Here is a 23,088-nt window from a genome sequence, read left to right as displayed (position 1 = left end):
CGTGTCGTCTAGCCCCCTGTTTTGTCAATGGTTTGGTCCAAAAGACTGTTGCAACGCCTCTTGACGATCAATTGGACACATATTGAATACATTATTGTTTCATGGCAGTGTTACACCTACTTAAATTTCTCTATTTTCGATCAGTATTTCTGCACTGCTTGTCTATGAATAAATGCACCACATGTTCATGTTCTTAAGAGACAAAGAACCAGACAAATACAAAAACTGGTTTGGGTGTTTTTCCCTCACACTCTTTCGTTTGAACCATTCCAGCTGTCAACGACGGGGGTTTTGCAGGGACGGACTGCGCTTTTCCATTTGAAAGTTCAACTGATGAAACCTAGTGATTGGAATTGCTCATGCGAATTCTAAACGGATTTGAAATGTCTTGTGAATGTGTGAGGAGCTAAATATATATACATGTTTTTTGTTTTAGCACAAATGAAGATCAACCACGAAGGTGGATTTACCTACATTTGCAACATGGCTGCTACGGTGACTGTATGGCAAAAGTTTAGTACTGACGTGGGAGAAGTTTTATACTGATCGAGTTCATGCACATATTGTCGTTTGTAATATTGTCAATATTTACTCTTTTCGTACCGAACAACTGGACACGGTGTAGTAAGCTAGGCTACCCGAACAAATGCGCACGAAAGAGGCCACTTTCTTCTCATGATTGTAGTCATCAACAACCAGTCGCTGCAATAGACTTTCTCTGAATTTGTGGTGCCTTCTCCATCGCCTTCTCCTTGGTTCGAGGGACCTCTCGTTCTGTATTTGAATTGTAACCTAAAATGCATTTTTCCATACCCGAAACGGAGGTTCGTTCGGGAGAAAACAGATCAACATATGTGGTGAGTTCAAGAAACGTTGTTATGTTGTGTGTGTGTGTGTCTGTATGTCATGTTAGCTATGCAAAGGCTATGACTTTACAGGTTGATCAACGCAGATGTTTGGCTACTAGTGAATACGACATGGGGTAGGCTACTTGAAATAGTTCGACTACATTTTTCACCTTCGCTCCGACGTTCCAGTAAGTGGTGCGTTATGTAGGTAACGCTAGTTAAAGCAGCGAATAATGTGTTTTAGCCTTAAATAAAGTTTCATTATTGGAATTATACTGTTAGACAATTCATTTCCCTTCAGTTTTATACCCTTGGGATTTATATTAAAATGGTCCAGATTTAGCTTTCACTACAGGCAATTTGTATTATGCATTTTATAACACTGGTGGCCTACACTGACTGCAAACATGGTAGGCTACTGAACAAAAAACATATGGTGCAGTGATGTTATTTACCAACTAGGTTGATAAGATGCCAATAATGTTTTATTTTGAAAATTAAATGTAATTTTTAAACTATTTACACGCCAGTTCATTTCTTAAAGATAGGTGGGCATGTATAAAGGAAATAGGCATCGCTTAGCTGTGAAGCGCTGTTGCAGATCAGTGAGAGACTGCCCTGACCTCATGCTCTACAATGTGCCTTTTGTATTTTTGAGATTGAGTCAGCATTTTAAATCCCATCTCAGATTTTAGTTTTACCACCATGATACGGCAATCCAACCTGTTTTAGTTTTCGCTCCCTCATTCTGCTTTGGAATAACACATTTAAGGAGCATGGTTCCCATGCCTCTAACCTCAACTACACGTTGTATTTCAGATCCTCAGCACACAGACATTTGTGACTCTCTAAATCTTGTGACGCCTAAATACTGATTGTATTCAATTGTCCCAGACAATAAACAGCCACTGACACTTTTTGTGGAGTAGCACTGGTGTGAGAATTATACAGTGAGGTTATTTAAGGATTCTGCCAGCAAGGGAGCAGGGGTATTGTAGGCATTTCTATGTCAGAGCAGTCAACAGGGCATGGTTACATATGACCATTGGTTATACTGACAAAGACAAACATGGAAACTTGTTTCTTAAAATTCATACTTTCTTGTATACTTTCCATCTAGGTAGGTATGTATGTATGTGTGTGCGTGTCTTTTTGACTAAGCAGATGACAGGGTCTGGTACGATTTCCTCTTCCCTTTCTGCCAGATGTTTTGATACCCGAATCCTGGAGTGGGGTGTGAAATCACTATTTCCCTATTCTCTCCTCTACTGTGACTTCTGACAGACCTGTGGGGACATCTTGATCCCATATGCTCAACAAGAAGTAGGCCTGTCTCGTAGAAGCAGCTAATCTGGACCCAATGCTAGTTTCCTCAAGGATCACAATGACTCTTGCTTAGAGACTTGTTGCTCTTGTTGGTTAGTGGTAACTGATTTAAACGGTTGTACTCGCTGCGAAACATTATTTTGTTACTGTTGCTTGCTTTTCTGCAGGTACACTTGCACTTATAGCGATTCATGTTGTTAGATTGTAACTTGCTTAACTACATGCTCTTATGGTTCTTCCCTTTGGCACTTATTTTTGGTTGTTCACAATATGTGTTTCATGTTTTGGCTACCCGCAATGTTTTGGTTATGTAGTTATCAGTGACCTATGCACTTTGTAAAGCTTTCTCTTGGAAGTTGCTGTGGATAAAAGCGTCTGCTAAATGAATAAATGTAAATGTAAATCTGTGTTGTAATTGGTTGCACTACAACGCCCTGACCTTGGTGGTGCTTGTTTACATTTAGCATTGCCCAATCAACCAATTGTCCAATCTCCAACATGGTTTCAGATTTTATCCTGTGTTCATACTCTTCCACTCCTTTCCTACGCTTTCTCTACAAGCTCACCATTGAACTCAGAAGATCTGGCATAGAGCTTATTTATCTCCATATGTTCCATATTCATTTGTAGCCCAGTAATAATTGGTCCACAGGGACTGGGATGTGAATGAAAGTTTTTCCCTTTATTATGCATTTGATACATTCTCCTCAGTATTCTCCCGTGTCCAGCCTAGATGTGTCCAGACTTGGCTCAATCTCAGGTCAGACAGTGCTTCCGAGTAGGCCTACAGTGTGCCTCTAACCAGGCAGGTAGGGGTTGTGACCCTGTATGTGGTCAGTTTGGAAGGCCTGATTCAGCCAGGCATTTTTTATACCTGGAAATTGCTCTTGTACCTTGAACCTGGAAGGCTACAGAATGTGTTGAGTATGCATGTGGCTCTGGAAAAACACAGACATTGCATTTTAATCCTTTGTATGTCTTTATGTTAGACTTCCTGTGTGTGTGCCATGGGAAAAAGTTGATGGAGTTTGCTGTGTTAATGCTCACACTTCCTGCTGGCTGGCAGACAAGTTTTCCTTCTGCCTTTCTGGGTGTTTCTGTATTGAGTAGATTGCTGTAATTAAAAGGCTTCTAATTATCTTTCTGGCCTAAATGGGTTGGATCGAGTTAACAGTACTGATATCAGTGTATGAGTTTGTTTTGGACTGATGATATGAATTTGAGTTTTACAGCCGGTGTCTGTCTTTAGGTGGGCATTCTTAACATTTCATCATGAATCCTTTATAATATCCTTTGTGCAAGACTAGAGCATACATTCAAGATCAATGAAAAAAAAGTAAAGTAAGAGGTTTGGGGAATGGGGAGTTTTACGTGTGTTTGTATGGGGGCGGGCTGGGGGGGGGGGGGGGGAGCACACAGTAAAGCACGCAGTCATACTGAGGTAAGTTCTGTTTTTGTGGACTCAAAGAACTTTGACGACTATGCCCCTTATGGACATAACTAGATCGTAGCCTTCACTTTTCATACATTTAATTTCAGTAATGGTGTTTACTGTGAAGATCTTTCAAGATCTGATGTTTGTCTACTTTAGGGGGTCTTGAAAGGATAAAAAGGAATCAGGCATTGGAGTAAATAGTTTAAGTTGTTTCACTAGAAGCTTAGTTCAGTTCTTTCCCTCTGTCTCCAGTCAGTTTTTTTTGTGACTGTTCCCCATTTATCAGTGACAAATCTTTTTATCCTTCCTTCCTGTGTGAATATTATTTTGCCTACCTCAGGTTTTTGTTACTTTGTTTTCCTCTGTGATCTTCCTCTTCCCTTGACCCCCGTGGGAGAAAGCCTTGATATTTCAAATCCAGTTGACCAATGGCTGCCTCCACTCCAGCTGAGTAATGGTATGCTCAAACCACCTGCATCTTTTAACCCAGGGGTCATCAGAAATGGGTTTTGTTTGGATCGATGACACAGCATGCTGACTATAAATATTCATTAGTAAAGACCAGATGAGACCAAAGATAAGTAGAAAAAAAAGTGCTGAGTTTATGCCATTGACATTCAAACAGGAACCTTTGCTGCCAATTTACTGTATGTGCCTTCTTGTAGCCTGTCTTCTGCCAAAATCAGCCTGCGGCTATGCTTCGTTGCAAAACATGGTCATAGACTAATCTAATAGTCTATGTTCTCGAATACTGGGTTATCCAGACGGCCTGCTGGATCTGAACGGTTCAGATTTGGACCTGTTTTCACACTCTTCAACGGAAGCTAATTAAATAGTAGAACATCCGAGAATAACCTTCCCTCTCCACTGAATTTATATCATAATAATAACACAATATACAGGAGTTCAATGACCCCTTGTCTTAATTAAATTTTAGATTGTGGTGTTGTTGCACTGTATTTAATAAAGCATCCACTGTAATGCTGTTGGCACTCTACACAGCTAAGTCCTTTCTTGCCTTCGTCAAACATGCCTGCTAAATAAATGATAATGTTAGGGCCAAGGTAGTCTTATCCTGATGTGACAGAACCTTTAATGTGTCAACCACAACAGATATTATCACATGGCTAGCCTAAGACTTGGTACTTGCTTGTACTTGTGCCTAATTGATGAGGTGTTTCACCGCGGCCGCCTGCCACTGCCTGTGCGTGTATTTTTACTTCAGTTTTTGTAAGTCTGTTATTGGCTGTTACACGGTTGAGGAGAGGCAGGCTTTATGTGGTATGCTATCATATTTGTCAGCCTTCCAAGAATCCCTCGTAATGCGGCCTTTGTGACAAAAACAACTCTTTGAATCTGCCTGCCTCTGCTTGACTGGATGATGAATTTGGCCAGAGGACTTGTGAAGGAGCAGGGAGCTAGAAAGCCACTGATGGTATGTGTCAAAACAGACATGTGACAGGGAAGTTACACAAGTTAAGATTGACATGGAGTATAATGGTCTCTGTGGTGTCTAAATTGTAAGCAGCAGCAGTGCGATCCTGTTTGTAGGCTGGAGGTTTTTCTCTGCCATGCTGAAATGGGAGGCAACATTTGAGTTGCAAAGTCATATAGGCCTACACATTTAGGCTAATTAATGTTAATTTGTAGTTCCAGTGTGGCAACAACTGACCAGGTAACACTGCATGCAGTAGTATAGTAAGGGGGGGGGGGGATTTATGTCCTTTCACCTTTCAATGATGAATACAACATGCAGGACTAGAGCTATACAGTGTAATATATAGCCTAGATCTACAGAAAATCAAATTCAAAGACAGATGGGATATATTCATAGCTGGTGGCCAGTGATTCTCTGATTGGCACTCAGCCCTATGTACCTGATGTCTGCTACACTACCTGACAATCCATTTGGAACAAATGGATCCAGGACCTTTGAGGCCCAGTCTCTTTGTGTCGTAGTCTACGCATGTGTCGCCTTGAGCCCTGTTGGAAGCTCACCGTAATGTTTTTTTGTGTCTTTTCCGAAGGCCTATAACATCCATGTTAACGGTGTCCTGCACTGTCGTGTGCGCTACAGTCAACTCCTGGGCCTTCATGAACAGGTAAGATAGCTTTAATACTGCATACCAATGCTCTGTATTTCTGCAAGGGATTTTTGTCTTACATTTCAACAAGGTTTGTTGATCATTACAATATTACTGGGCCCTAACTGAACACTAACTGCCTGGGGTTTGCAAACGTGTCGTTGCCATAGCAGAGCACTTCTTAAAGGCTCCAAGGGGTCTCCTCAAACAAATTGCCCTTGATCTGTTTTAGGGGTTGTGGTCTTGTGTTTGGTGCTCTAACAACCATGTTTAAATGTCAAAACATAGAGGCCATTTATTTTCCTCCTTACAGATGACCATGTGTCAGTCAAATTTGCCTACACCCAGAGTTGATTGATGTCTTCCCTTCCCCTGCTTTGGGGAGTTCAGTCTAGTGAAGAAACAGCTGGGCAGGTAGAAAAGGTCGAGAGGCTGATATGGAAAGAATGTTCTTGGCTGATTCTTTCTATCCTTCACCCGCTGGGAATTTAAACTGTGGGTTTGCTGAAGGCTGTGAATAATCTTTAAGTTTTACCCTTTCCTGTTCTGATATTAAAGAAGAACATTTTACTTATGTTTCTCGGGCAATGTTAAAAAAAATTCTTTCATTAGTTCACTTTTGAATAATTTGCATTGCTACTGGTAAATCATTAAATAATAACTAAGGCAATTTAGTCTCCATGGATTGGTAAAATGTAGACCTAGATATGGGGATGATGTTGGATGCACCGGGAGTTCAGCAATAATGGGGACAATAACTTAATGCCCCCACTGCAAGCTGGAATGAAACCACAACAGAAAGTCTAATGGAAAATTCAATCTTTTTCATTACTCACCAAGTCCATCTTTATGGAGAGGCTGCACAATCGCTTGCGGTCATGTATTAATAAATTATCAAAAGAAAGGGCAAACTTTGGTGTCTTTAAGGCTGTGCTAACCAGCCCGACATCTGCCGTTGCTAGGTAACAGTGCGCGGGGAAGACATGGTCAGATCAGACGACTACTCTCATGGGGGTTGCCATGGCGCAAGTATCCCCGCCAAGCCCCTCACTAATTGCAGTGCCCTATCCATCCAATTAGCACTGATAGAATTTGAATGTTAATGAAGTCTGTTGTAAATACAATCTCCCCTTGTGGATTCTCTGTTAAATCACTTGTTCTTCAATTTCTGCTCTAAACACTAAAGATAGGCTAGATACAAAGATGGAGAGAGAAAGAGAGCGACATCAATACACAAGTCTTAAACGAACAATTTAGAGAAAAAGATAGTTTTTCGAGAATTGACTGTTATTCCGAGTGGCGGTTAGTGCAGGCTATCTGAGTTCCCAGCCATGTCTCCAACCTGCCTCGTCTAGAGGGCCTTGATAGCCTAAAGCTGCTATGGCTGCTTGAGAGTGCTTCTGGAGCTGCTGATTTGTTTGCATGGCCGATACCAGGCCTGTCACATGGGAAATACCGAAGGGCAGAATGTCCAGGTGAAAACCCCTCCAGGCTCCTCTGTGCAGGTCTTCTGATATCTGATATGGAGGTCACCTACTCTACACTGACTGACATAGACAGTCTTCCTGGACTGGTCAACAGTGGTGTAACTGATAATACAAAAGTACAGAAGTACTTTGTTGATCCCCAGGGGGGAATTGCACTGTTATAGGTGTGGCTGGATATTAAGTAAATGTTACTGTGTGCAAACTACCAAGTGATTAGAATGTTTTCATTGAGTCATATCTTGAATCATCAGTCACGTTTCATATTTCATAGATCTGAGTTATTTATCTGATTGTTGTGTAACTTTCACTCATTTAGAGTGAAAGTTGACACACAGAAAGAGCCTACAGTCTACTTTCAGCGCTGAGATGTGAGTTTGATCTGGCATTTGGACGTTGAGGAGCCAACCATATTTTCTGGTGGAACACAATTGTGAACATTGTCTTGTTTTTGTGTCCTCACAGATAAAGAAAGAGTATGGGAATAATGTGGTACCTGCCTTCCCACCAAAGAAGATCTTCACTCTCACACCTGCAGAGGTGGAACAGAGGCGAGAACAGCTGGAGAAGTACATGCAAGCTGGTGAGGTTTTTGTGTTGGCGCCCGTCAGTCATGGGGATACGTGCCTCTTCAAGTGTTTACAATTATCCTTGAAAATCTTTCCATTATAGTCTTGTATTGAAATGTTCTTATCTTTTTCTTTGGCTAAAGGAGGATAGTATTATCAAATATCCTGATTTGTCAAGCAGCATACAACTGTTCTTCTGAATCAAAATGTCCTTGTTAGCCACATTGACCTCAGACAGCTTGACCTGACCCTGCTGTGGTTTGGGAGTCTTTCAGGCTAAAATGATTCTCTTTAGGCCACGTTACAACTCACGGTGTCCGACTGTATTCTAATGATAAGTAAACTCCAAAGAATGCTGGGCCTTGAAGCCAAGGCCTCTTTAAATCTGCTGGCCACCTACAATCAGACATTAAAATCACTCAGTATTCAGGTCTAGACATCTTTATTAATATTTTATGGACAGTGATAGTATGCCACTAACTTAGCCCATCCAATTGCTCGGTTGTCTAAATTAAGATGTTTGGACAAGGGATTGGCCAGCCATTGGTCATTATGTTGAATATTTTGTCCATGTTCTCCATTTTTATTTATGTTCTAGCCTCTGCCAATCCAAGTCAAAGGGCCAGAGAGAGGTTCAGCCAAGCCCCATCTGTAGTTTCCCAAAGGTCAAGGGGAATTGTTACGCTCACAAAGTGAACAGAGTGGAACAGACCCCAGAGCTGGCCGTTTGTTTTAATCATCCAGAACTCACGGTTACAGTAGAACAAGAGATGCTTTGTTGGGGTGGCGTATTTGCTAATAGTCTGGGAACAGACGCACAGGGCTTTTGGCCGGATGCTCATTTGGTTACATAATTGGTTTTAACATGGTTATGAAATACTGACCATAACAAACACACATTCTGCTTAGTCAGTCTTCTGGCTGGGTCGGAGCATCTTCGGAGTGGCACTTTGTAACAACACTACAATTAGCAGAAATGTAAACACTGGATGTGATCCAGTATCCTAGGTTACCTCTGTTGACTGTTCGTGTCCCTGTATGTTTGTGTGTGTATGTATGTGTATATATATATATATATATATATATATATCATCCTTGTGTACAGACTGAGTTAGCATGTTTACCATGGGTTTGATGGATCTAGCCCTGTAATAACTACAGAAGGCTAGAGGATCAGTTAGACATCAATATTTGCCTCTTGTTTGTTTCTTCCATCCGGCAGTCCCTATACATTTTAATACTAGACAAAAAACAATGATTGTAGAAAGATCCTGTATTCAGTATTCACTTGAGTCTGTAAATAACAAAAGCCCACTGCGTGCTGCATCATAATCACTCAACACCTACTGCACATCTCAGATTATACACTCCAGCACAATAACCTATCCTAAGGAGCTCCTCTCATGAATAAACTACGAATGTCCGACTAACTCCCTCTCCTTCTTCTCCACAGTGCGTCAAGACCCCATGCTCGGATCCAGCGAGTTGTTCAACAGCTTCTTAAGAAAAGCCCAGCAGGTGAGTAGTGAGCGGCCCAGCAGGCCGGTGTGAGGCAGCAGCGAGGAGGTGGGGAGGCTGCTCCTGGCAGGAGGCTGTCAGTCATTACTCGCCGTCTTTCGAATGACCTTTGGCCTCAGTGTGAATCCAGACACGGTGAGGTGGCCGTATTCTTTCTGTCCGTCACGGATCACAGTGTTGCACATTCAAAACGCCTTTTTCCATGTGTGAGGAAAAGCATAGTGACAATGTGTGTGTACATGGACTCACGGAGAGTCAGTTAGGAGCAGGCTCACATGAAGTGATGCTGGATGCGTGAGAAACACAGCAATGGTTAGAAAGAATGAATGTGCATGTTGGCATCAAATTATAACTTCAGTCACATCACCATGGTGAAAGAACTGCACAGCCCCAAATGTAACATAACACCCTGTGTGGGAGGTACTGGTTTCACCGTTTTACTATGTTGTAATGCTGCGAAGGAATTAAGAGCAGATGTTTCTGGAATATTGGAAGTGAGGCTCGGCATGATTCATCCCAGTGAATTTATGAACAGGTTGTTGTCGTGCGTATTACGCCAAATGCCACGTTCAAGTAAAATGCTAAAATGGGAATGAAATATTAATTTACCTGCTTCACCAAACTATACTATAATATGAGCCTGTTCTTAGTCACACTATGGTGTCACTATGACCTGTTCTAGGTCACTTAGAACATGTGTTTGCATATGAGATATTGAGATGATTGATTTGGATAAATATTCATGAGGCTCTCCAAATAAATCAATGTGCGGTCCCCTCAGTTTCCCCTCGTTGACTGATGCTGGAAGCCATCGCTCAAGCAGTGACCTGAGTTGTCAGGCTGCTTTACATCCACTAACCCCCACCACCAGAATTATTACAGTACAGTCACACCGCATCTAGCTCATTTCCCTCCCTCCCCCCCTTCCATTCATCCCTCCTTCCCTTGGTCTCTCCATCTCATCCTCTTCCCTCAGTGACAGGCTGTGAAGACAGCAGGTGCAGAAAAGGAGATGAGTTAGCACCATGCTTTGTCATTTCATCAGCAGCCCAGCAGGAAGATCCAGTCTGAGAACCTCTGGCGGGAGATGGGTAGGGTGGGGGATGGGGGGGGAGTGAAGAGGAGGAAGGAAGGCTAGTGTGGAGAAGAGAGGGAAGGAGATGGGTGGGGGGTTGATGGGAAGTGGGGAAGATTTCAGGCGGGGGGATGGGGTTAGAGCCATGATGCAGAGGAAGAGAAACAGAGACGAAATAAGCGGAAAGCTTTCATCCAGAATGTGTTGAAATTCAGAATGTGGAAGTACTGTGTTTCAACACCCGTAGGTGACTGGTAAAGGAGTGGAATAGTCATTTGGTTGGGCTGTAGATGTATACAACGTGAATGATAATTCTATTCTACCATTACTGACGTAATATTGTTGATGTAAAGAATAGTGTTGTTCATAATTCAGGACTGGATACTGTTTCCATAAGGAATGCCTTATTTTACAATGCTTAAAACGCATACACAGGAACATCAACATTAATAGTTTTTCATCCAGCCACAAGTTTCCTACATCAACATTAGCTTATGTCTAATGACTTGTGTCCATATGGCACAGTAGTTCACCAGCTCCTGTAGTCCTCCACTTCCTGTGTAGTTCTCCACTTCCTGTGTAACCCCTGTAGTCCTCCACTTACTGTGTATCCCCTGTAGTCTTCCACTTCCTGTGTAACCCCTGTAGTCCTCCACTTCCTGTGTAACCCTTGTAGTCCTCCACTTCCTGTGTATCCCCTGTAGTCCTCCACTTCCTGTGTAACCCCTGTAGTCCTCCACTTCCTGTGTAACCCCTGTAGTCCTCCACTTCCTGTTTAACCCCTGTAGTCCTCCACATCCTGTGTAACCCCTGTAGTCCTCCACATCCTGTTTAACCCCTGTAGTCCTCCACTTCATGTGTCACCCCTGTAGTCCTCCACTTCCTGTGTAACCCCTGTAGTCCTCCACATCCTGTGTAACCCCTGTAGTCCTCCACATCCTCTTTAACCCCTGTATTCCTCCACTTCCTGTGTAACCCCTGTAATCCTCCACTTCAGGTGTCACCCTTGTAGTCCTCCACATCCTGTGTAACCCCTGTAGTCCTCCACATCCTGTTTAATCCCTCTTCTCTGTGCGTCCGACAGGAGACCCAGCAGATCCCTACTGAAGAAGCCCAGCTCGAGGTCTACCTGTCCAACGGTCAGAAGGTCAAGGTGGATATCCTGACCTCCGACCAGACAGAAGATGTTCTCGAGGTAAGAGGACCATGGTGTAAAACTACTGGGTGTGTGAGGGGAGGGGTGGGGGTGGGGGTGCATGTATTTGTGTTTGTATCACATTCTACAGAGAAACAGTGTGTCCCCTGGACTCTAGACTCTCTTGACCCAAAGTCACACCCACTCCCGCATTCCAACACACACTCTTACTCTACAACACACACTCTTACTCTACAACACACACTCTTACTCTACAAACACACACTGGTACTCACCCAGACATACTTTGACTTCGCTCCAAGAAACACAGAGTAGGAAAACTTCTGGCTCAGTGTGAAGAGCAGAGCTGAACTTTGTCACTTCTAGCCGTAAAGTAGTCAAGTGCTGTTAATAAACAGTCCTTACAAGAACGTGTTGACCACCGCAGACCTATGCTGCACTGATGCTGAAACCTGGGTTATTCCTCTGAGCTTCAGAGCTGTACTGTCCCTGTCTATGAACTAAGGAGGCTTGTAAAACTCCTGTCTACTTTAATTTAATGCATTAAACGAGGAAGCAGGAGGTATTCATTTTCTGGTACAAAGACATGTTACTAATACTAACCAAACTCAATCTTAGCTTTGCAGTGCTGTTTCCGTTACTGAAATTCTGTTGCTAACATCCCAATAACTTTTTCATATCAAAGAAATGCAAAATATGAAGCTGTAGTTAAATTCCATTCAGCAAAGCGTTGTTAATTTTTAATGAGTTAATCTTGATTTATGTAAGTCTCTACCTTTTCATTTGCAGGCTGTTGCAACAAAGCTGGACCTCCCTGACGACCTGGTTGGCTACTTCAGTCTCTTCCTGGTGCGGGAGGGTGTAGACGGAGGCTTAACATGTAAGCACCAATCTTCTGACCTTTCATTTCCCCCTTGTTGTGAATGACAAACTGTTACTCAACAACCGTCTGGGGTTTTGTATTACCAGCCTTAAACCTGAAGTTTCTCAATGTCTGGCTACCAGGTTGCTTGCTGTGAAGATAACATTGTATTGTTTATAAATCATACAATTTCTAATTCAAATTCTGTAGTAGGAGACAAATTCAATTACATGTTTTCTATACTCAAAAGAATTTTGTATGCCAGTGTTGTTTGATGTTGGGAGTCAACTTGTACTTGATGGGCTGGGTGTCTTTCTTTTTAGTTTCTCCAGGCGACACAAACAATGACAAATACATTTAGTTTTTTGGGACATATTTCCACAAACCAGATTGGAACTAATTTAAGGAACTAACTCTCAGATTGTTTGGATGATTTTGTTTGTTTGTTTGTGTGTGTGCCTGCCAACAGTCCTCACACACACTCCATCCTGTCAAGGCCTCATTAGGGCCTTCATGTTTCCATATTTGTAATACTTGCTGCCATATACTTGTGCCCTCTGCCAGATCCTATCATTCATGACAGAAAACAGTCTCTACAAACTGAGATAAAGATATTTGGACATGCATAGTAGGCATTATCTTAATTCTTGGCAGATGTTTTCCCTGAAAAGCAAAACGTAGAAGAGAATATCCTTGATAATTTATTCTGACCAAAATCAACCTCGGCTACTGGATAGGATCAGGCTTGAAGGGCAACAGGCCGGGTGCTGGAACATTCTATTTGGAGTTTATCATTTTGTGTCAAAATCAAGGTCCCGAGAGGAATCTCTCCCTTCTAAGCTCTACAGTAAACAGGGTTTAGTCAGCCATATGTGAAGTTGGAGACTAGAACAAGTTTGAAGCGGATATTTTCTGATTGCTTCACATTATGGCGCTTGTTTGTGCCCATCTTTCTTTGATTTAGATCCCAACTCTTTTAATAATTTACATCTTAATATTTTAGCAGTTTAGTTTCCATTTTGTGTTATGCTGTATAGAAAACGGCTCATTCTGGAAGGATTTTTTTGTCACTCAGTTTGTAGCATTTTGTTTGTGTTCCTCGTTGGGTAGAAACTCCACAGCAGTCCCAGCTGTGATCCACTCATATAGACTTGGGTAAAGGGCCTCAGCTGAACAGCTGCAGATCGTATACACACACATAGACATTAACACACACACACTCATTTTTATGCACACACACGTTATTGTACCCTCCTGTGTTCCGTCCAGATGGACTCCTTGTCTTGCATGTCTTGTTGTCATCCTTGTTATCTAGATGTCCTTGGAATCACACTGTGGTCTTCCCTCCTTCCTCTCATTCTTTCGTCCACCTCTCTCTTTCCCTCTGTTTCTACGACCCCTCCCTCCCTCCCTCCGGATAACAATATCTTCATTCCTCCTTCTGTATCTCTGTGTCTCTCTCTCCTAGTTGTGAGGAAGCTGCAGGAGTTTGAGTTGCCGTATGTTTCTGTCTCTAGCCTGCACAGCTCTGAGTTCCACATTGTCCTCAGGAAGAGGTAGGACAGCTCACTCAACACGCAAATCACTCTGACGTTGCCCTGTCATTCCTCAAATGCCTGGGTTAGGGTAAACAGGAAGATATCAGGAGGGATTCCCATGTCATTCCACTAAGCTGCTTTGTAAGCTGTTACTGACATTAGGATTTCCTCAGGCACTTTGAACTTACCAGCTCTTCCTTGCCTAGCTATGAGAAACTGCCACATTCTAGCAAAAGTAGAGTCCAGTGTTCTCCAGCCAGGCACTGTGGAATAATACGTTAGACATCGAATCACAAGTCTCAGTGCGGCGTCTCATAAGTTCATGAGAGCAAAGGGGCTCTTAACCCGAATTGCTCCAGCATGTGTCCAGCTGCTGGGTTTAAGTGTAACCACATGGTCATCCAGCCTGTGAGGTGTGCCCACCACTGTTTATGGAGAGCAGCAGACGTCAACAAGTACTGATAGAAACCAGGCTGGGAGTAAGTCTGGTTTGTGGGTTGAGGAAACTCCTGGGGAACCTGTGTACTAGGCCAGACTGTTCTGACGCACTGGAGACTGTCCCACCTGGTCTATGCTGTCTCCCTCAGCCATTGTTACACACACACACAAACACACACACACACTGGTCCGGTGACGCATGCAATACACACACTACACAGTACATTGTTTTGCTCTAACACACACATGCTGACTTTCTTTCTTTCCTAAGCTGAACAAGCATGCACATCTCATACACACACACGCACACACACACACACACACACCGTCAGCAAAGATATACATGATGTTGTTATTTCACTCTGGTCTCCCTAAAGGAAAGTCTCAGGTCCATTTGACCTAGTTTACATCCCAGAGCTTTGAGCCCTGCTTCACGGGGGAACTAAAACACATAAACACACACCCTCTGCAGAAGAACAGGAAGTGGATTAGTTTCAAATGAATTCATAATGATGTTTGCAGAGGCTATCCAGGTCAGAAAGATAACAAGAATATGTTGATAGCAGGCAGGCTTTATTATCTGTGCTAGACATTTAGGAGCTTTCAGAAAAGAAAATAAACTGTGAAAATATGCTAGATAAAAACAATGATAGAAGCATCCAGACAAACACCATCTCACCCTCCTCCGAAGCCAATACAACATAATAAATTTCAAATTCCTTCTTTCCTCTCCTGCCTGAATAGCTAAATGGGGAAATCTGTTCATTTAATGGTCGTTCTCTACTTCTTCACTCCTGAACCTGTCAAGGATAAGAGGATACCCTTGTTTGAAACTGGGATTCCAGCAGGGAATGTTTCCTCCTGATTCTGTAATTAAGGCCCGAGGCCTAGGGAGCAGATTGAGACAAGCTAGACCACAGGGAACTGAGGACAGTGGTAATGTCACACTACCGCCACAGGTAGCTTATTATAATAACACTGGGAATCCTTTCGAGAAACAAGGGAAAAGGAGGTTGGGACAAGGACAATGAACTAGGGACAAGGCACTTTAAATTGGCTTATGGGTATGTAAAACTCACTATTATCCATCATTTACTGTATCTGTCTTATCGAGTATTGATAATGAGTCAACTTGAGTTAACATATTCACTTTTTTATATTTATAGGTTTTAGGTTTACTGTACTATTAGTTATGTAAAACTGGAACGGTTGTGTATTGTTTTTTTGTGTGTATTTTTTTTTACCAGAGGGTGAACTCCCGCTAACACATTGTTGACAAGTGATTACTCTTGTTGTTTCAGCTACTGGGACACAGCATATGACAGTGATGTCATGGACAACAGAGTAGGCTTGAACCTGCTATATGCCCAGGTGAGAGGTCAATCTGGGGTCTGAGACTCAAGACATTTACATGGGCTGTTGCCTCCTTATACCAGTTTAATTTTACAGCATGTGGATATACTGACTGACACCAATCAGACCAGACCATCTGTTATGTCTTGAACTTACTGTAAATGTAGTTTGATTGGTGTACACTTAGATATAATTCTCCTAAGTAGGCCTACAGACAGGCTTTTGTTGTACTGTAGACCAAAATAAAATGAGTTGAACTTATCTAGCCATCTAATGAGTAAAAACCTTAATCTATTGAGGATGTCTTGGTGGTAGTGTATCCCTAAAGCAGATGTGTGTGTCTTTGTGTGAGGTGTTTGGCAGGACTTAGGCCAGTTCCTGTGTGTGTAATTCTTTTTATAGCGCTGCCCCTTTAGTAACCTTCACCTCGTCAGCCCCATTATGTTTTCTTGTTTTTATGTAGCATTTTAGAGAAGGCTGATGTGATTAAAACCTGTCCTACTGGAAGCCTGTGTGTGTGCATAGAGCATGGCTGAAGTTTTAGGATAGAGAATCTTGGAAACAGAGAATGTATTTGTTTGTAGAAGGTTGTGTGAGTTTGTACTTGGTGTGTGAGGGTTAGGGATCTCTCATAATACAAGCAATATTCATCTGAATGTGTATCTGCATGAACGCTATAAGTTAGTTACATTCAACATGGCCTTTAAACTGTAAATAAAAGTGAAAGTTGGATTTCAAAGCTTCAAGCATCTCAAGGCATAGTTGGATCAGAATGTAAAAAATGGTTCCCATTCTTTTATTTATCTCTTCTCTCACACTATCTGTCGGTCATTCTCTCTGCAGACGGTGTCTGACATTGAGCGAGGCTGGATACTAGTCAACAAAGACCAGCACAGGCAGCTCAAATCACTGCAAGAGAAAGGCTCAAAGAAAGAGGTACATTCTAGATCATTCTGCTTGCTGCTGGGCCTTCTAGAACATTATTTTACTGGTCCTTCCAGAATATTCTGATACTAAGCCCTTTTAACTATTCTGCTGCTGAACCTTCTAGAACATTCCATTTCTTGACCTTCTAGAACATTCTTCTGCTCAAATAAAGCTTGAAGTAACAGAGGGCATCTAAGACTGCATATTACAAAACATTTTACACAAGCACATTTACTCTGGATGAGTTTAGCTGCTTTGCAGGCATTATAACCTTTAAACAAAAACTTCAAAGCTTATATGGTATTTGTGTTTGTATTCTTTACACAAGGTTGATGCAGGCATGATTAAACGGCATATATAACCCAGCTGCACCTTTCCCCCTGTATTCTCCTCCCAGTTTATCCGGCTAGGTCAGACTCTCAAGTACTTTGGCTACATCAAGTTCGACCCGTGCGTCACCGACTTCCCTGAAAAGGGCTGCCATGTGATTGTGAGCGCGGGCAACAATGAGCTCAACTTCCACGTCAAGCTGCCCAACGAGCAGATGAAGGAAGGCAGTTTCAAGGTCACACGGATGAGGTGCTGGAGGGTGACCTCCTCAGTAAGTGGACTTGGCCATGTGGGTTGGCTTGACTGCGTTTGTTCTGCTATTTTATGCTGACTCACTTTGTTTAGTTTGCTTTCCCCCTCTCTCATCTTTCATCTCTCCCCCACTCCATCTCTCCCCACTTTTGTCTCACTGTCTCTCCCTCCCTCCAACCCTCTTATGTCTCTTGCTAGTCTCTGTCTCTCTCTCCTTCTCATTAACACTAATGCAGGTTTAGCGGCATCCTTTCTCACTCTGGCTGCCACTTCTCCTTCTCCACTCCCCAGAGAGAGAGAGAGAGAGAGAGGGGGGGGGTCAGCACCACCCATTCCTCTTCATCAGTTAAATGAACCACACACATCCCTCCGTGGTCTCACTCTGTATTGATCCACCTCCTCACACAGTCTCTGCCTTCTCTCAGGTGTAAAACCAAAAGAGAATGGTTTCTGAGAAGCACATAATCACGCCCCAGTGAAGATGCCTTATTGATGCTCCAGTCATGCTTCTGGACATTTTGAAAGTCAGATGTTATAAAAGTCTATCAGGCATCCCTCCTCTCTTTGGTGTTGTGCCCTCTAGGTTGAGAGAATGGAATAATAATGAGTTCCTTTAGCAGGCACTTTTGAGATGTCTGGCAGGGGATTTAAAGCTAAATCTGCAGTCAAATGCTCTGCAACTAAGCTATACCCATCTAGATGATGACAAGTCTTTTGTAGTGAGAGTCATAAATAATGCCTATGCTCTGACAACCATGAAAAGGTTTTGTAGTTGATAGTTTGAAGTTCTCTCGACTATGTTGGTGAATAACAGCTGTTCTGTCATGTTATTAAATGAAAAGAAAAACAATGTGAGTGACAGGAAAGCTCTGTATGGCCGTATTATACTGAGAGTCTTCATAGAAAGAGGAAGTCCTTGGCAGAAACAGAAAGCTATTATGACTTCTGTCAAATGCACCAAATGTCATCATGCAGTGGGCTCCACCCGTGCATTGCTACAGACTTCGAGGCACAGCAGTAGATTAGCAGATTAAGTTCAAATGTGAGTCGTCAGTTCAACCTCTGGTCCTAGACAATGAATCTAGTAGGAGGTACTCCATAAGCTAATACCTCCCCTGAGTCACGACCGTTAAGTCAAGATCCGCTTCTGTCTCAACAAACGTATGTTATGTTATTCAGACTGAGGACAGTCACATCTTCACTGGCACCGTGCTGCATCTCATAACCCTGGGGCACTTTGAAGTTTGTAGAGGAGGAATAAATAAAAGCCTGTTCCAAAATTGTTTAGGATGGAGGTAATCGTTTGTGTGTGTGTGCGTGTGTGTGTGTGTGTGTGTGTGTGTGTATATGAATGTTTGTGGGGGGGGGTAATAGTGTGTGTCTGTGTGGGTTGTCCAGGCTCAGTAAGTCAGGAAGTGGTCCCGACTGCAGATCTGATCCTTAGAGAGATCACAGGGAGTGTGGGCCTGTGTTTAGTTGTTGTGTTTGTGTGTGCTTGCAGTGCCCAACAATCAAGGATGTTATAAGGGTTTGGAGGAGGAGGAGAGTACTTCTATTATTGGCCTGGTCAGAGTGGTTTGTCTTCTAATCAGACAGGAACATCTTTACCCTGGCCTAGAACAGCTTATATACTGCAACAAAAGGGACATCTGTATGCTAACAAAGTCAAGGCTAGGGTATAGTCTTGATTTAGATAAACGATAATTATGAAGATGGGTGCCTTAGTACCCGATGATGATGACCACCATGACCACTCCCATACAGCCTCATTGACTCCCCTCCCCCCAACAGCAGGTCCCGGTGGCCAACGGCACAGCCACCCCCTGCAGCTCAGCCAAGTGTGAGGTGAAGCTGGAGCTGGCCTTCGAGTACCTGATGAGCAAGGACCGCCTGCAGTGGGTCACCGTCACCAGTCCACAGGTCAGAGTTTGGGGACCGGGGGCATGAGTAGATATACCAGTAGAGGTAACAGTTGCGTAGGAGTCGAGTGTTTCCAGGGCCTCTTGTGGGGTAGTGCCTTTCCTAACCCATTCATTGATCTTCTGAACAAAACTAGGATGACACAATACACTTGTATTATTGTATAGTAAGTAATAGCAACATATGTGCTATAAGATGTGAACACTAACTATGATGGGTCAATACACCAGCTAATAAACTAAGTGATACTGGTGGTGTTATGGTATAGCAGCATGTTGTGAATAGGTCCTGTATTATAACTCCAACCCCATGTTACCTGTCCTCCCAGGCTATCATGATGAGTATCTGTCTCCAGTCTATGGTGGATGAACTTATGGTGAAGAAGTCCGGTGGGAGCGTCAAGAAGGTGTGTGTGTGTGTGTGTGTGTGTGTGAAAAGGTTTATGTCCTGATATAACTCAAATCATTCAGTTTACACCTAACGCACATTTCACATACTCAGAATTTTTTTTTCCTTAGATTTTGTCTAAACCACTTTGTAATACTAACATGATTGGACGAAACCATGACATTTTATGATATCAATCATAAAACACACCACAGATCTTTAAACTTTCAGATAATCTTATAAGCAACACAGTACAGAAAGCTTCTCTTTAAACAACTGCTGACACGTGTATGAATATGGAGGGGAAAAAGCAAGAACTACTGTGTGATTAATGTGTTTTTGTGACCTTCAGATGCTGAGAAAACGTCACAACGGCTCCATCCACCGGTCTGACAGTCAGCAAGCTGTGAAATCCCCCCCTCTACTGGTGAGTATTGGAGCTACATGCACTTGTTTTTGCAATGTCTTTTCTATTAGTATGTGGTAGTTTGAGAGATTTGACCTTGGTTCTGTTTCTCTCTGTGCTGCAGGACTCCCCAGACCCAAATCGTGAACAGATTGTCAAACTCTCAGTGAGTGTAGTCGTGATGTTTACATTTCACAGTGTGTGTCAGTGTGTATAGTGTATCTCTAAACTATTCAACAGAAAGTCTACCTCCAACGGACAGTGTCCTTTACTAAAGTTTCTTCCTCCATCCACCCCTCTTTCATCCTCCATCCATCCTATCTTCTCTGCTCTCTCCTCTCCATCCTTTCCTAATCCCTATATCCTCTCCTCTCTCCACCCTCTCCTCTTCTTCTCCTCCGTCCTTTCTCTTCTCCTCTCCTCCGTCCTCTCTCTTCTCCTCTCCTCCGTCCCCCCTCTCTCCTCTCCTCCGTCAGACCAAGCTGAACTCTGTCTCTCTCAGAGGGATCAGCGCCTCCAACTCTGCCAATGACATCAGCGGCACCGATTTCCACGGCAATTACGCATTCGAGGGCATCGGAGACGATGACCTGTAATCTCCTGCCCCCTTCCCACCCGCCCACATTGAACGCGGCCTCAAAGATTCCAAGCCAAGCTGAGCCGAGCAAAGCCAAGGCCTCCCATTCTGCAAGACTGTAGCCTCCTCTGGGGGATTCACTGCCTTAAACTCTGTTCTCATTTCCGATACTCATGTACCTTTCTATGACTGACCAGTTTCTGTTGTATTTGTCACTTCATCCATTCCTACTCACAACTGTCATATTATATTATTGTGAAGAATATCTGAATATCAGAAAATAGCGCTATTCAAAAATTGTTCAAATCAAGAAAAGTCACTTTCAGTTTAAAGTTTTGTTTGTAGCAGGTTTTGTCAGTTTCTTTTATTGTGAGGGCGACCACATTCTTGCCAATTCCATTCTTTGCACATCATGTTCTTATCACTGTGTCACAGAGAATCCCTTTGATTGGTTTATTGTGCAAAAGACAAAATTACTTTGTCAAACCATTCCCTTTACATGCTACTCTGAATCTGGTTAGTGCAAAGGAATATCTAATCAACAATGAGAGACAGTGTCAGATCTGTGATGCTTTATTTTTCTTTACTGTTGTTTCTGACAAGGAGACCAGATAGTACAAAAAGGCTTAACCCTAGTGACGAAGACTATGCTGTAAAACCGCCTAACAAAGGATTCCTTGTAATTATTCTATTATTTACAGAGTTTAAATTTTATGGGAAATGTCATTCTTAATCCAACGTGCCAAATAGTTTATTTTCATTTACTGAGTTTTTATAATATGTTGGTTTTGAACCCATCTATGTGTTATTGAAAGTGGAATTCTGGCAGAAGTAGTGTAGTACAGTACTTTTCTTACCAATGTGGGGATTGAGGGGATTCTCAATGTTCTCAAAGGTTTTCTGCGCCTTAAATTTACTGGTTGCTTCTCCTTCAACTTGTCAAAACTCTGCTAATCCATCTTGGGTTTGCTATTGGTTAAAAACTCAAATGTATCATCAACCTTAACCAATGGCAGCCTGCTAGCTATAATCTTGCAGAATGTGAAAGAGTTTGATTGGCTAGTTTGGCCAACCTGCTTGCACTTGCTGAAGCTGATCATTTTGCACAGTCATACAGATGGAGATGGATATTTATTAAGTGAACAAGTAGAGCATGATGAACAAGGAACATTCTAGAAGGTTTTAGAAAAATCCATCTTTTGATTTCTTTGTGTATTCCAACCATTTTTTTAAGGTTTCTCAAATGCCAAAATTATAGTTTACTAAAGCATTTTGCACAAAAGAGACATTTAAAAAATCATGGTAATGAAACTTTTATATATGTACATGCAATTAAGAAAAAGTATTCTAAACATTTACTAATATCTGTATTATCAATAGTTTATTGTAATCAAATAGATCAAATTCAATCTAAGTTGTATAAAGGAATACAAAAACTAACATTTATCATTGTTTACAGAATGTTTTAGGTAACTATAGCTAGAATAGCGATGAGAAGTGTTTACATCTTTCCACATCTGATTTGAGTTGATTATCTGATTTTGGAGAGCAAACGGTTGGTGTGGAGCATTTCTTTTTGGGTTCCTTTTTGTGATTTTATTTTGTATTTAGAAGTGATGAAGGCTAGACCTTGGACTTGAGCTTTACTACAGAAGCGGGGATAAAAGTAAAACAGTGTCCTGGAATATCCTAATGTCTCCAAAAATGCCTTTTTAGGAGTTAATCGGAAACATATTTAGTAAGTATTTTATTCAAATTGAGCAGCCCACACTCCTTTTTTAAATCTTATATTAAAAGGATCTTGTTGAGTTTTCAGTTGATAACTGAAACAGAGATGTTTTCCAGCACACCAGCTAGATTTAAAATGGTAATTACTGCTAGTTTGTGACAGATGTAATTCTAACTTCCAACTGCACCTCATTCCTTCTCATTAGCTCTAGTGGTGGAATCCAGCTGTATCACAAACATGTTTTTTCTGTATCCTGTAGATGAATGAAAACCTTTCGTTTCTCTGTCAGCTGTTGTGTCATAAAAAAAAAACATTTCTCTTGCTCATACTGTGTTTTCAATCATGTGTGGATGAAAACAATGCTCCTAATTGGTGAGTATCAACATGTGGTCCATCCAGATGATTATTTTTCATTGCTGTATTTTACAGAACAAATAAATGGGAGCTTCAAAGTCTTGGATTTCAATACATGTGTAGGTGCCAAATAAAATCCATGAGTGTCAACTTGTGTTGTTTCTTTGGTCATCAGGCAACCATTGTTATCCATGTGAAGTACTGTTGCCAAGTATTTGAATGACATAAGATCATCTGTCTTTATTCATACATTACTTTTTTCTACATTGACTTCGATGTACCATTAGTGTAGCTTGAATTGTTTTAGTAATAACTAAACCTAACAGTAGTTCAGTTTAAACAACTGCAGTCAATCTTACTAGTAGCGATCTGCATTCTTCAATGTTTTCTTAAATACCCCTTGACACTGCCATTGTTTTCACTTACTGTATAAAATGGCCCCCCTTAAAATTGATCTCTGATCAAATTTAAATGTAGAGGTGTACATTTTATATGTATACGGCTATATAAGGGAGTGATC

At 42.0% G+C, this 23,088-nt stretch overlaps 1 protein-coding gene across 2 annotated transcripts; it reads left to right on the top strand.

Moving 5' to 3' along the window:
- Nucleotides 1–49: 49 nt before the first annotated feature.
- snx17 (sorting nexin 17) lies at nt 50–22,718 on the top strand. 2 transcript variants are annotated; one of them, XM_047021250.1, is made up of 15 exons: nt 50–857; nt 5,637–5,711; nt 7,643–7,760; nt 9,200–9,264; nt 11,424–11,534; nt 12,285–12,375; nt 13,826–13,913; nt 15,635–15,704; nt 16,530–16,622; nt 17,011–17,214; nt 18,990–19,115; nt 19,444–19,521; nt 19,855–19,929; nt 20,033–20,074; nt 20,385–22,718. In XM_047021250.1, the coding sequence occupies exons 1-15, from the start codon at nt 798–800 to the stop codon at nt 20,502–20,504; spliced, it is 1,416 nt and encodes a 471-aa protein (XP_046877206.1). In that variant the 5' UTR covers nt 50–797; the 3' UTR covers nt 20,505–22,718. The 2 variants fall into 2 exon arrangements, with proteins under 2 accessions (XP_046877206.1, XP_046877205.1); XM_047021249.1 differs by having other exon boundaries at nt 18,987–19,115.
- The last annotated feature ends 370 nt before the right edge of the window (nt 22,719–23,088 follow it).

Source organism: Hypomesus transpacificus, chromosome 6 (assembly GCF_021917145.1).
Source record: "Hypomesus transpacificus isolate Combined female chromosome 6, fHypTra1, whole genome shotgun sequence".
NCBI lineage: Eukaryota > Metazoa > Chordata > Actinopteri > Osmeriformes > Osmeridae > Hypomesus > Hypomesus transpacificus.
Note: the sequence above shows the minus strand (reverse complement) of the source record. Positions and strands in the feature narration are given on the sequence as shown.

Coding starts and splice junctions, on each gene's coding strand:
- snx17 (XM_047021249.1), top strand. CDS start 798: ATGCATTTTTCCATACCCGAAACGGAGGTTCGTTCGGGAGAAAACAGA. Junction 858..5,636: donor AAAACAGATCAACATATGTG/GTGAGTTCAAGA, acceptor TCTTTTCCGAAG/GCCTATAACATCCATGTTAA. Junction 15,705..16,529: donor TGAACCTGCTATATGCCCAG/GTGAGAGGTCAA, acceptor TTCTCTCTGCAG/ACGGTGTCTGACATTGAGCG.